Source organism: Salvelinus alpinus, chromosome 2, assembly GCF_045679555.1.
Source record: "Salvelinus alpinus chromosome 2, SLU_Salpinus.1, whole genome shotgun sequence".
Classification (NCBI taxonomy): Eukaryota; Metazoa; Chordata; class Actinopteri; order Salmoniformes; family Salmonidae; genus Salvelinus; species Salvelinus alpinus.
Window position 1 is genome coordinate 109,272,607 of NC_092087.1, and position 14,740 is coordinate 109,287,346.

The 14,740-nt window shown below is 41.1% G+C and overlaps 2 protein-coding genes and 1 long non-coding RNA gene across 5 annotated transcripts in view; 2 read left to right on the top strand and 1 right to left on the bottom strand.

Annotated features, from left to right (window-relative positions):
• The window catches only part of LOC139550433 (uncharacterized), a 401,870-nt gene that overhangs the window by 96,821 nt on the left and 290,309 nt on the right, over positions 1-14,740 (top strand). The gene's annotated exons all lie outside the window — the stretch shown is intronic.
• The window catches only part of LOC139549547 (zinc finger protein 664-like), a 238,764-nt gene that overhangs the window by 17,017 nt on the left and 207,007 nt on the right, over positions 1-14,740 (bottom strand). The window lies entirely within an intron of this gene.
• On the top strand, positions 2,601-7,391 carry LOC139549752 (zinc finger protein 713-like). Its single transcript, XM_071360494.1, has 2 exons — positions 2,601-3,157; positions 6,648-7,391. The coding sequence occupies exons 1-2, from the start codon at positions 2,887-2,889 to the stop codon at positions 7,166-7,168; spliced, it is 792 nt and encodes a 263-aa protein (XP_071216595.1). The 5' UTR covers positions 2,601-2,886; the 3' UTR covers positions 7,169-7,391.

The window sequence follows — 14,740 nt, forward strand, 5'->3', positions numbered from 1 at the left end:
GGACTGGGGATGCAGTTAGGTTTGTATGCAGTCTGATGATATACCAGGGACTATGCATGCAGTTAGGTTTGTATGCAGTCTGGTGATTTACCAGGGACTATGCATGCAGTTAGGTTTGTACAGTCTGGTGATATACCAGGGACTGGGGATGCAGTTAGGTTTGTATGCAGTCTGGTGATATACCAGGGACTATGCATGCAGTTAGGTTTGTATGCAGTCTGGTGATATACCAGGGACTGGGGATGCAGTTAGGTTTGTATGCAGTCTGGTGATTTACCAGGGACTGGGGATGCAGCTAGGTTTGTATGCAGTCTGGTGATATACCAGGGACTATGGATGCAGTTAGGTTTGTATGCAGTCTGGTGATATACCAGGGACTATGGATGCAGCTAGGTTTGTACAGTCTGGTGATATACCAGGGACTGGGGATGCAGCTAGGTTTGTATGCAGTCTGGTGATATACCAGGGACTATGCATGCAGTTAGGTTTGTATGCAGTCTGGTGATATACCAGGGCCTGGGGATGCAGTTAGGTTTGTATGCAGTCTGGTGATATACCAGGGCCTGGGGATGCAGTTAGGTTTGTATGCAATCTGGTGATATACCAGGGCCTGGGGATGCAGTTAGGTTTGTATGCAGTCTGGTGATATACCAGGGCCTGGGGATGTAGTTAGGTTTCCATGCAGTCTGGTGATATACCAGGGCCTGGGGATGCAGTTAGGTTTGTATGCAGTCTGGTGATATACCAGGTACTATGCATGCAGTTAGGTTTGTATGTAGTCTGGTGATATACGAGGGACTATGCATGCAGTTAGGTTTGTACAGTCTGGTGATATACCAGGGACTATGCATGTAGTTAGGTTTGTATGCAGTCTGGTGATATACCAGCGACTATGCATGCAGTTAGGTTTGTATGCAGTCTGGTGATATACCAGGGACTGGTGATGCAGTTAGGTTTGTATGCAGTCTGGTGATATACCAGCGACTATGCATGCAGTTAGGTTTGTATGCAGTCTGGTGATATACCAGGGACTGGGGATGCAGTTAGGTTTGTATGCAGTCTGGTGATATACCAGGGACTGGGGATGCAGTTAGGTTTGTATGCAGTCTGGTGATATACCAGGGACTGGGGATGCAGTTAGGTTTGTACAGTCTGGTGATATACCAGGGAATGGGGGGGCAGTTAGGTTTGTACAGTCTGGTGATATACCAGGGACTGGGGATGTAGTTAGGTTTGTACAGTCTGGTGATATACCAGGGACTGGGCATGCAGTTAGGTTTGTATGCAGTCTGGTGATATACCAGGGACTATGCATGCAGTTAGGTTTGTATGCTGTCTGTTGATATACCAGGGACTATGCATGCAGTTAGGTTTGTATGCAGTCTGGTGATATACCAGGGACTGGTGATGCAGTTAGGTTTGTATGCAGTCTGGTGATATACCAGGGACTATGCATGCAGTTAGGTTTGTACAGTCTGGTTATATACCAGAGCCTGGTGATGCAGTTAGGTTTGTATGTAGTCTGGTGATATACCAGGGCCTGGGGATGCAGTTAGGTTTGTATGCAGTCTGGTGATATACCAGGGACTGGGGATGCAGTTAGGTTTGTACAGTCTGGTGATATACTAGGGACTGGGGATGCAGTTAGGTTTGTACAGTCTGGTGATATACCAGGGACTGGGGATGTAGTTAGTTTGTATGTAGTCTGGTGATATACCAGGGACTGGGGATGCAGTTAGTTTGTATGTAGTCTGGTGATATACCAGGGACTGGGCATGCAGTTAGGTTTGTACAGTCTGGTGATATACCAGGGCCTGGGGATGCAGTTAGGTTTGTATGTAGTCTGGTGATATACCAGGGCCTGGTGATGTAGTTAGGTTTGTATGCAGTCTGGTGATATACCAGGGCCTGGGGATGCAGTTAGGTTTGTATGCAGTCTGGTGATATACCAGGGTCTGGGGATGCAGTTAGGTTTGTATGCAATCTGGTGATATACCAGGGACTGGGGATGCAGTTAGGTTTGTATGCAGTCTGGTGATATACCAGGGACTGGTGATGCAGTTAGGTTTGTATGCAGTCTGGTGATATACCAGGGACTGGGGATGCAGTTAGGTTTGTATGTAGTCTGGTGATATACCAGGGACTGGGGATGCAGTTAGGTTTGTATGTAGTCTGGTGATATACCAGGGACTGGGGATGCAGTTAGGTTTGTACAGTCTGGTGATATACCAGGGACTGGGGATGTAGTTAGGTTTGTATGCAGTCTGGTGATATACCAGGGTCTGGGGATGCACAGTTAGCGTTGTTTTCCTCTAGCTATTCTCCAGTTTGCTCCCAGCAGCTTTCATAGAACGTAGATCACTGTTAAACCAGACGCTGCAGAGCGTTTGTTTGACTGATGAATATGACGTTGCCTTAAATGCAGCGTTAGATGTAAAGTTTAAATTCTCATTCATTACACATCTTTACTAATCAATCAACACATGCTTTCCTTTGGACGTATCAATATAATATTATTTAATGAAATACATTTTAAAATAAAAAAATTTGTCAGGAAAAAAAATAAACATTTCCTTATACTGCGTTACCCACTCCAGTCAGCTGTTGACGATGCTGCCAGTGTGACGTATAATCTAGTGGACGGGACACTTCAACAACAACTGCGAGCCAGTCACTTCAGTAGCTTGCTAGGCGACATGGCCTAAACATTCAAGCTGTTCAGACTGTTTCAGTGCATATTTGCCTCTGTGTTTTAGACATACCTCTGTTTTATAGCGAGTTGCCCCATGTATTTTCATATTTACGTTGTTAGTCAGGCAGACGTCTTAAATGTGCCTAGCGCTAGGCTAGTCGCTAATGCTAACTAGCTAGCTAACATCTCCGACAATGAGCTCCCTAAACTTCTCTCCTCCTGCTAAAGAAGAGGCGGTCTGCTGGACGGAGAAAGAAGGTCTGGGGCTGAACATTGTCGTGAAAGAGGAGAAGGAAGAAGAGGATGTCACAGTAAAACAAGAAGTAGAGGATGAGGCTGTTACCCTGAAAGAAGAAGAGAAAGAGGAGGATGCAGGTTTTGGAGTGAAGGAGGAAGAGATAAATGTCACATTGAAGGAGGAGAAGGAAGAACAGGAGGAGGAGACAGGCGATCTGATTAAGACCAGTAAGTACTGTCTTAAAAACAGCCGCACAAACTATTGTTGAACTGATGCGTGGTTTTAAAGCAGCGTTCTACTGAATGTTTATGCTTCAATATGTTATTATTTAATGTAGGAATTGATAACTACACTGTAAGATGTGTATACCACCAAAGAGCAGGTCACCAACAAAACCTTAACAATGGATTAGCAAATTCACAACTTTAATGTCGCTCAGAATTGACAAACAAGATATAAATGACAGGGGATGTGTGTTGCTATAGTAACCCGTGGGGGGTGATGTGTGTTGCTATAGTAACCCGTGGGGGAAGTGAACACCCAGACAGTGGACATCTTTGAAAACAAAACCAGGAAGCTACTTCATCGTTACCCAGAAAGGATTTGATGTTGAGATTAAAAACGGCTGCATTGGCCCTTTAATGTAAGATACATACTGCTTCTTATGTGTTTTATTTATCCAACATAACTACCTTACCGTGAATGATTTCAATTAGAATAGTCAACAAAAAATAAAATAAACTTAGACTACATACATCCTTCTAGCTAGCTGACCACCGATTTTTATTGCAATTCTTGTAAGTAGGTTATGAGAGTTTTATTATAAAATTTGACTGTGTGAAAGACCACATTTAATTAATATCCAACTTTTAACCTCTGAAATATAGCTAACGGGTTTGCTAATGTTGCTAGTTTAATGTAGTTGCTAAATGTTGATAGAACTGCTTAGTAACCAAAAAGGAAAGAAATTGTAAGTGTTAGATAATACATATCACGAAAACAGTTGAATGTTGTCAAGCTATAGATAGATAATAGAGCTCAGCCTAAAACATGACATGATCTATTATTATAGAGCTCTGCTCAGCCTAAAACATGACATGATCTATTATTATAGAGCTCTGCTCAGCCTATAAACATGACATGATCTATTATTATAGAGCTCTGTTCAGCCTATAAACATGACATTATCTATTATTATAGAGCTCTGTTCAGCCTGTAAACATGACATTATCTATTATTATAGAGCTCTGCTCAGCCTAAAACATGACATTATCTATTATTATAGAGCTCTGTTCAGCCTATAAACATAGCATGATCTATTATTATAGAGCTCTGTTCAGCCTGTAAACATGACATGATCTATTATTATAGAGCTTTGCTCAGCCTGTAAACATGACATTATCTATTATTATAGAGCTCTGTTCAGCCTATAAACATGACATTATCTATTATTATAGAGCTCTGCTCAGCCTATAAACATGACATTATCTATTATTATAGAGCTCTGCTCAGCATATAAACATGACATTATATATTATTATAGAGCTCTGTTCCGTCTATAAACATGACATTATCTAGTATTATAGAGCTCTGCTCAGCCTGTAAACATGACATTATCTATTATTATAGAGCTCTGCTATAAACATGACATTATCTATTATTATAGAGCTCTGCTCAGCCTAAAACATGACATTATCTATTATTATAGAGCTCTGCTCAGCCTATAAACATGACATTATCTATTATTATAGAGCTCTGCTCAGCATATAAACATGACATTATATATTATTATAGAGCTCTGTTCCGTCTATAAACATGACATTATCTAGTATTATAGAGCTCTGCTCAGCCTGTAAACATGACATTATCTATTATTATAGAGCTCTGCTATAAACATGACATTATCTATTATTATAGAGCTCTGCTCAGCCTGTAAACATAACATTATCTATTATTACAGAGCTCTGCTCAACCTAAAACATGACATGATCTATTATTATAGAGCTCTGCTCAGCCTATAAACATGACATTATCTATTATTATAGAGCTCTGCTCAGCCTATAAACATGACATTATCTATTATTATAGAGCTCTGCTCAGCCTATAAACATGACATTATCTATTATTATAGAGCTCTGCTCAGCCTATAAACATGACATTATCGATTATTATAGAGCTCTGCTCAGCCTATAAACATGACATTATCTATTATTATAGAGCTCTGCTCAGCCTATAAACATGACATTATCTATTATTATAGAGCTCTGCTCAGCCTGTAAACATGACATTATCTATTATTATAGATCTCTGTTCAGCCTATAAACATGATCTATTATTATAGAGCTCTGCTCAGCCTGTAAACATGACATTATCTATTATTATAGAGCTCTGCTCAGCCTATAAACATGACATTATCTATTATTATAGAGCTCTGCTCAGCCTATAAACATGACATTATCTATTATTATAGAGCTCTGCTCAGCCTGTAAACATGACATTATCTATTATTATAGAGCTCTGTTCAGCCTATAAACATGACATTATCTATTATTATAGAGCTCTGCTCAGCCTATAAACATGACATTATCTATTATTATAGAGCTCTGTTCAGCCTAAAACATGACATTATCTATTATTATAGAGCTCTGCTCAGCCTATAAACATGACATTATCTATTATTATAGAGCTCTGCTCAGCCTGTAAACATGACATTATCTATTATTATAGAGCTCTGTTCAGCCTATAAACATGACATTATCTATTATTATAGAGCTCTGCTCAGCCTATAAACATGACATTATCAATTATTATAAAAGCTCTGTTCAGCCTATAAACATGACATTATCTATTATTATAGAGCTCTGCTCAGCCTGTAAACATGACATTATCTATTATTATAGAGCTCAGCCTATAAACATGACATTATCTATTATTATAGAGCTCAGCCTATAAACATGACATTATCTATTATTATAGAGCTCTGCTCAGCCTGTAACCATGACATTATCTATTATTATAGAGCTCTGCTCAGCCTGTAACCATGACATTATCTATTATTATAGAGCTCTGCTCAGCCTGTAACCATGACATTATCTATTATTATAGATCTCTGTTCAGCCTATAAACATGACATTATCTATTATTATAGAGCTCAGCCTATAAACATGACATTATCTATTATTATAGAGCTCTGCTCAGCCTGTAACCATGACATTATCTATTATTATAGATCTCTGCTCAGCCTATAAACATGACATTATCTATTATTATAGAGCTCTGCTCAGCCTATAAACATGACATTATCTATTATTATAGAGCTCTGCTCAGCCTGTAACCATGACATTATCTATTATTATAGAGCTCTTATTATGACATCATGACATTCCCTGAGAAATTAGATTTGGAGCTCTACATCATTTGTTTTTAAATCTCAGAATGGTGAATGGGAGTGTGTTAAGATCTACTAAATTTACTACATTTAAGATTTACTAAATGACTAGATTGACTGTGTGATATTAGGTTGCTTCTTGTGTACATTTTTTCCGTCTGGGTTTTAATCCTGTAATGTTATTTTTAATGATGTAATGTTGTGAAGACTGACCTCGGGTTATTGAGGGATCTAGTCTGGATTAAACCACATAGGAAAGCAGTTTTATTATGTGGAGATTTCATTCAGGTCTCTCTTTAGTATTAAACAAATGACTCTGTCTTTGGCAGGAGAGAGACCAGACTCTCACTCTGACAGCAGAAAGAGTCCTTCAGAGGAACCAGACACAGAGACGCCCAAACCAGCGAGACGACACCACTGCTCCTACTGTGGAAATAGTTTTACCCGATTACTACACCTGAAAGCACATGAGAGAATACATACAGGAGAAAAGCCCTTCCACTGTTCCCAGTGTGAAAAGAGTTTTAGGTGGTTAACGAGTCTGAAAAAGCATGAGAGGGGACACACACAAGAAAAGCTCTACCAATGCTCCCTGTGTGGAAAGAGTTTTACCAAGTTAGGGGGTCTGACTAGGCATGAGAGGACACACACAGGAGGGGATAAGACCTACCACTGCTCCCAGTGTGGAAAGAGATTTAACCGGTTAAGGCATCTGAATAAGCATGAAAGAATACATACACAGGAGGAGAAGACCTACCACTGCTCTCATTGTGAGAAGACATTTTCCCAGTCAGAGGACCTGAAAGCACATGAGAGAATAGAGAGACTGTGTTCTGACTTGTGTTTTTGACTGAGAATTTGTGTTTCTGTTGTTTTGTTTCTTGTGTCAGAACCTAAAGCCACACCTGTGTCGTTGTGGTTGTTGTCAGTGACTCTGTTTTTTAAGGGATCAGCTTAGAGGAAAGAATGTTGCTTCCATCAATGTAATTGTCTGCATCATTTCCAATCCCCCATATATTTTGGGGGGAAATATATACACTGCTCAAAAAAATAAAGGGAACACTAAAATAACACATCCTAGATCTGAATGAATGAAATATTCTTATTAAATACTTTTTTCTTTACATAGTTGAATGTGCTGACAACAAAATCACACAAAAATGATCAATGGAAATCAAATGTATCAACCCATGGAGGTCTGGATTTGGAGTCACACTCAAAATTAAAGTGGAAAACCACACTACAGGCTGATCCAACTTTGATGTAATGTCCTTAAAACAAGTCAAAATGAGGCTCAGTAGTGTGTGTGGCCTCCACGTGCCTGTATGACCTCCCTACAACGCCTGGGCATGCTCCTGATGAGGTGGCGGATGGTCTCCTGAGGGATCTCCTCCCAGACCTGGACTAAAGCATCCGCCAACTCCTGGACAGTCTGTGGTGCAACGTGGCGTTGGTGGATGGAGCGAGACATGATGTCCCAGATGTGCTCAATTGGATTCAGGTCTGGGGAACGGGCGGGCCAGTCCATAGCATCAATGCCTTCCTCTTGCAGGAACTGCTGACACACTCCAGCCACATGAGGTCTAGCATTGTCTTGAATTAGGAGGAACCCAGGGCCAACCGCACCAGCATATGGTCTCACAAGGGGTCTGAGGATCTCATCTCGGTACCTAATGGCAGTCAGGCTACCTCTGGCGAGCACATGGAGGGCTGTGCGGCCCCCCAAAGAAATGCCACCCCACACCATGACTGACCCACCGCCAAACCAGTCATGCTGGAGGATGTTGCAGGCAGCAGAACGTTCTCCACGGCGTCTCCAGACTCTGTCACGTGCTCAGTGTGAACCTGCTTTCATCTGTGAAGAGCACAGGGCGCCAGTGGCGAATTTGCCAATCTTGGTGTTCTCTGGCAAATGCCAAACGTCCTGCATGGTGTTGGGCTGTAAGCACAACCCCCACCTGTGGACGTCGGGCCCTCATACCACTCTCATAGAGTCTGTTTCTGACCGTTTGAGCAGACACATGCACATTTGTGGCCTGCTGGAGGTAATTTTGCAGGGCTCTGGCAGTGCTCCTCCTGCTCCTCCTTGCACAAAGGCGGAGGTAGCGGTCCTGCTGCTGGGTTGTTGCCCTCCTACTGCCTCCTCCACGTCTCCTGATGTACTGGCCTGTCTCCTGGTAGCGCCTCCATGCTCTGGACACTACGCTGACAGACACAGCAAACCTTCTTGCCACAGCTCGCATTGATGTGCCATCCTGGATGAGCTGCACTACCTGAGCCACTTGCGTGGGTTGTAGACTCCGTCTCATGCTACCACTAGAGTGAAAGTACCGCCAGCATTCAAAAGTGACCAAAACATCAGCCAGGAAGCATGGGAACTGAGAAGTGGTCTGTGGTCACCACCTGCAGAACCACTCCTTTATTGGGGGTGTCTTGCTAATTGCCTATAATTTCCACCTGTTGTCTATTCCATTTGCACAACAGCATGTGAAATTTATTGTCAATCAGTGTTGCTTCCTAAGTGGACAGTTTGATTTCACAGAAGTGTGATTGACTTGGAGTTACATTGTGTTGTTTAAGTGTTCCCTTTATTTTTTTGAGCAGTGTATATATACCTTAATAAAAGGCACATGATAGCCAGCTTGGAGGTTTCCAAAAGGCATTCAGGCCAAAGAGTTCAATCTTGGTTTCATCAGACCAGAGAATCTTGTTTCTCATTGTCTGAGAGTCCTTTAGGTGCCTTTTTGGCAAACTCCAAGCGGGCTGTCAGGTGCCTTTTACTGAGGAGTGGCTTCCGTCTGGCCACTCTACCACAAACGCCTGATTGGTGGAGTTCTGCAGAGATGGTTGTCCTTCCGGAAGGTTCTCCCATCTCCACAGAGGAACTCTAAAGGTCTGTCAGAGTAACCATCGGGTTCTTGGTCACCTCCCTGACAAAGGCCCTTCTCCCCCGATTGCGTAGTTTGGCCGGGTGGCCAGCTCTAGGAAGAGTCTTCCAAACTTCTTCCATTAAAAAATTATGGTGGCCACTGTGTTCTTGGGGACTTTCAATGTTGCAAACATTTTTTGGTACCATTCCCCAGATCTGTGCCTTGACACAATCCTGTCTCGGAGCTCTAAGGACAATTTATTCGACCTCATTGCTTGGTGTTTGCTCTGACATGCATTGTCAACTGTTGGACATTATATAGACAGGTGTAATCACACACAATATGATTTCATGTGGCACAAACAAAAACACAAATTCTCAGTCAAAAATATAAGTCAGAATACAGCCTTTCTATTCTCTCATGTTATTTCAGGATCTCTGAATGTTCTTCCACACAGAGAGCAGTGGTAGGACTTTACCGTGTTTATCCTCTTATGCTCCTTCAGGCTACTTGACCAGGTAAAACCCTTTCCAGACTGGGAGCATTGGAAAGGCTTTTCTCCTCTGTATCCTCTCATGAGCTTTAAGGTACGCCATTCGTCAAAATCTATTTTTTCACTGGGAGCAGAAAATGCTTTTCTCCTGTGTGTATTCTCTCATGCCTTTTCAGGTTAGTTAACATAGTAAAACTCTTTCTACACTGGGAGCATTGGTAAGGCTTTTCTCCTGTGTGTATCCTCATGAGCATGTAGGTCCCATAACTGAATAAAACCCATTCCACAGTGGGAACAGTGGTAAGGCTTTTCTCCTGTGTGTAGTCTCATGTGCCTTTTCAGGTTAGTTACAGCAAAACTCTTTCCACACTGGGAGCATTGGTAAGGCTTTTCTCCCGTGTGTGTCCTCTCATGCAGTTTTAGGTTCCCTAACCAGCAAAAACTATTTTCACAGTGGGAGCAGTCTCGCTGGTTTGGGCGTCTCTGGGTCTGGTTCCCCTGAAGGACTCTTCCCGCTGTCAGAGTGAGAGTTTGGTTTCTCTCCTTGCAAAGACACACATAGTATGTCGTTAAACAGAGACCTAAATGAAACCTCCACATGATAAAACTGTCTTCCTATGAAGTTTAATCTAGACTTGATCCCTCAATAAAAGAGCAGAACTGGTCGTCACAGAGTGGCTGTAGTGCTTTGCAGGCTGGGTAAATCCATTTGAATTCAATACATTTTTGACAGCATCCCATTTGATTTAAAAAAATCTCTCCTTACATGTTTGACTATGGAAGAAGTGGTAATAAATTGACTTCATGTAACTGAATGTAAAAACATTCATGAGATTTACAGTACCAGTCAAAAGTTTGGACACACCTACTCATTCAAGGGTTATAATGATTTGTTTTACCATTTGATCTACATTGTAGAATAATAGTGACGAAATCAAAACTATGAAATAACACATACGGAATCATGTAGTAACCAACAAAAAGTGGTAAACAATTCAAAATATAGCCACCTTGATGACAGCTTTGCACACTCTTGGCATTCTCTCAACCAGCTTCACCTGGAATGCTTTTCCAACAGTCTTGAAGGAGTTCCCACATATGCTGAGCACTTTTTGGCTGCTTTCCTTCACTCTGTGGTCCAACTCATCCCAAACCATCTCAATTGGGTTGAGGTCAGGTGATTGTGAAGGCCAGGTCAACTGGTGCAGCACTCCATCACTCTCCTTTTTGTTCAAATAACCCTTACACAGCCTGGAGGTGTGTTGGGTCATTGTCCTGTTGAAAAACAAATGATAGTCCCACTAAGCGCAAACCAGATGGGATGGCGTATCGCTTCAAAATGCTGTGGTAGCCAGACAGGTGTGTGCCTTTCCAAATCATGTCAATCAATTGAATTTACCACAGGTGGACTCCAATCAAGTTGTAGAAACATCTCAAACAATGATCAATGGAAACAGGATGCACCGGAGGTCAATTTCAAGTCTCACAGCAAAGGGTCTGAATACTTATGTAAATAAGGTATTTCTGTTTTTTATTTTTAATAAATGTGACATTTTTTCTCCAAACCTATTTTCTCTGTCATTACGGGGTATTGTGTGTAGACTGATGAGGATTTTTATTTATTTAATCCATTGTAGAATAAGGCTGTAATGTAACAAAATGTGTAAAGACTTAAGTGACAAAAAAAAGGGGGTTAAAGATATGTAAAAAATAGATATAATTTTTTACATCTCTTAGATATCAGACAGACACTTCACAATGTTACTACGGTTACTAATGTGTTATCTAATGTGTTACGATGGTTACTGTTGTTCCATGTTGTGAATGTTATCCAATGTGTTACTATGGTTACTGTTGTTCCATGACGTGAATGTTATCCAATGTGTTACAATGGTTACTGTTGTTCCATGTTGTGAATGTTATCCAATGTGTTACTATGGTTACTGTTGTTACATGTTGTGAATGTTATCCAATGTGTTACTATGGTTACTGTTGTTCCATGTTGTGAATGTTATCCAATGTGTTACTATGGTTACTGTTGTTCCATGTTGTGAATGTTATCCAATGTGTTACTATGGTTACTGTTGTTCCATGTTGTGAATGTTATCCAATGTTTTACTATGGTTACTGTTGTTCCATGTTGTGAATGTTATCCAATGTGTTACTATGGTTACTGTTGTTCCATGTTGTGAATGTTATCCAATGTGTTACTATGGGTTACAGCAGTATGGACTAATGTTTTTTGTTGATACTTCCATGGGTCTTACAGTTCAAAATCAAATAGCAAAATGATCCTTGGTATAACCTTCTTAAAACAGTACAATACAGGGGAAGCCCTTCATGTTGTTTAAACCTTCTTAAAACAATTCCATATAGCTTAGAAGAACCTCCCCCTCAGACAGGGCTTAGACTGTAATGGGTTAAAACTATCTGAGACTTACATTACTCTGGAACTAGTTATCCTGGGATCGTACATTACTCTGAGACTAGTTATCCTGGGATCGTACATTACTCTGAGACTAGTTATCCTGGGATCGTACATTACTCTGAGACTAGTTATCCTGGGATCGTACATTACTCTGAGACTAGTTATCCTGGGATCGTACATTACTCTGAGACTAGTTATCCTGGGATCTTACATTACTCTGAGACTAGTTATCCTGGGATCTAACATTACTCTGAGACTAGTTATCCTGGGATCTTATATTACTCTGAGACTAGTTATCCTGGGATCTAACATTACTCTGAGACTAGTTGTCCTGGGATCGTACATCTTACATTACTAAGACTAGTTATCATGGGGAATAGTTTTAATACACTTGCAAAAAATCTAAACCTGTTTTTGCTTTGGCATTATGGGGTATTGTGATGGCATTATGGGGTATTGTGATGGCATTATGGGGTATTGTGATGGCATTATGGGGTATTGTGATGGCATTATGGGGTATTGTAAGAGCATTATGGGGTATTGTGATGGCATTATGGGGTATTGTGATGGCATTATGGGGTATTGTGATAGCATTATGGGGTATTGTGATAGCATTATGGGGTATTGTGATAGCATTATGGGGTATTGTGATAGCATTATGGGGTATTGTGATAGCATTATGGGGTATTGTGATAGCATTATGGGGTATTGTAATAGCATTATGGGGTATTGTGATAGCATTATGGGTTATTGTGATAGCATTATGGGGTATTGTGATAGCATTATGGGGTATTGTGATGGCATTATGGGGTATTGTGATGGCATTATGGGGTATTGTGATAGCATTATGGGGTATTGTGATAGCATTATGGGGTATTGTAATAGCATTATGGGGTATTGTAATAGCATTATGGGGTATTGTAATAGCATTATGGGGTATTGTGATAGCATTATGGGGTATTGCAATAGCATTATGGGGTATTGTAATAGCATTATGGGGTATTGTGATAGCATTATGGGGCATTGTGATAGCATTATGGGGTATTGTGATAGCATTATGGGGTATTGTGATAGCATTATGGGGTATTGTAATATATGGGGTATTGTGATAGCATTATGGGGTATTGTGATAGCATTATGGGGTATTGTGATAGCATTATGGGGTATTGTGATAGCATTATGGGGTATTGTGATAGCATTATGGGGTATTGTGTGCAGATTGATGAGGATTTACAATGCTCTTTATTCAGCACCACGGATAGCGGCCTTAAAAGACTAAACACCCAAATCCACCAGATGTTGTGTATAAACATAATGCCAGAGCAGCAGTTCTATATTAGCTACTCTCGTTCCAAATTATCTATATATAGAGAGAACGACGAGAGAGATGTGGATAGGAAGATTATCATTATTATGGAAAATATTCATTTAAAATACAGGAATTAAAAAAAAAATGTTAGCTCTCTAAGTCATGCCAGTAGGTTAGAGTAGGTTGTAACTCTCTAGGTCATGCCAGTAGGTTACAGTAGGTTGTAACTCTCTAGGTCATGCCAGCAGGCTACAGTAGGTTGTAACTCTCTAGGTCATGCCAGTAGGCTACAGTAGGTTGTAACTCTCTAGGTCATGCCAGTAGCCTACAGTAGGTTGTAACTCTCTAGGTCATGCCAGTAGACTACAGTAGGTTGTAACTCTCTAGGTCATGCCAGTAGACTACAGTAGGTTGTAACTCTCTAGGTCATGCCAGTAGACTACAGTAGGTTGTATCTCTCTAGGTCATGCCAGTAGGTTACAGTAGGTTGTATCTCTCTAGGTCATGCCAGTAGGTTACAGTAGGTTGTATCTCTCCAGGTCATGCCAGTAGGCTACAGTAGGTTGTATCTCTCTAGGTCATGCCAGTAGGCTACAGTAGGTTGTATCTCTCTAGGTCATGCCAGTAGGTTACAGTAGGTTGTATCTCTCTAGGTCATGCCAGTAGGTTACAGTAGGTTGTAACTGTCTAGGTCAAGCCAGTTGGTTACAGTAGGTTGTAACTCTCTAGGTCATGCCAGTAGGCTACAGTAGGTTGTATCTCTCTAGGTCATGCCTGTAGGCTACAGTAGGTTGTATCACTCCAGGTCATGCCAGTAGGCTACAGTAGGTTGTAACTCTCTAGGTCATGCCAGTAGGTTACAGTAGGTTGTATCTCTCTAGGTCAAGCCAGTAGGCTACAGTAGGTTGTATCTCTCTAGGTCATGCCAGTAGGTTACAGTAGGTTGTAACTCTCTAGGTCATGCCAGTAGGCTACAGTAGGTTGTAACTCGATAGGTCATGCCAGTAGGTTACAGTAGGTTGTATCTCTCTAGGTCATGCCAGTAGGTTACAGTAGGTTGTATCTCTGTAGGTCACGCCAGTAGGCTACAGTAGGTTGTATCCAAGTGGTTGTATCTCTCTAGGTCATGCCAGTAGGTTACAGTAGGTTGTATCCACGTGGAAACAATTATCAACCCAATGTGGAAAGTGTCGAATTTGGTCAACAACAAAATGAATGGCTTATTTGCTACGTGAGGTTTACTTGATCCAACACAAGTTTCGTAATGATTAAGTTGTTATGTGGACACGTGACATACCGACAACTTTGATAAAAACACTATA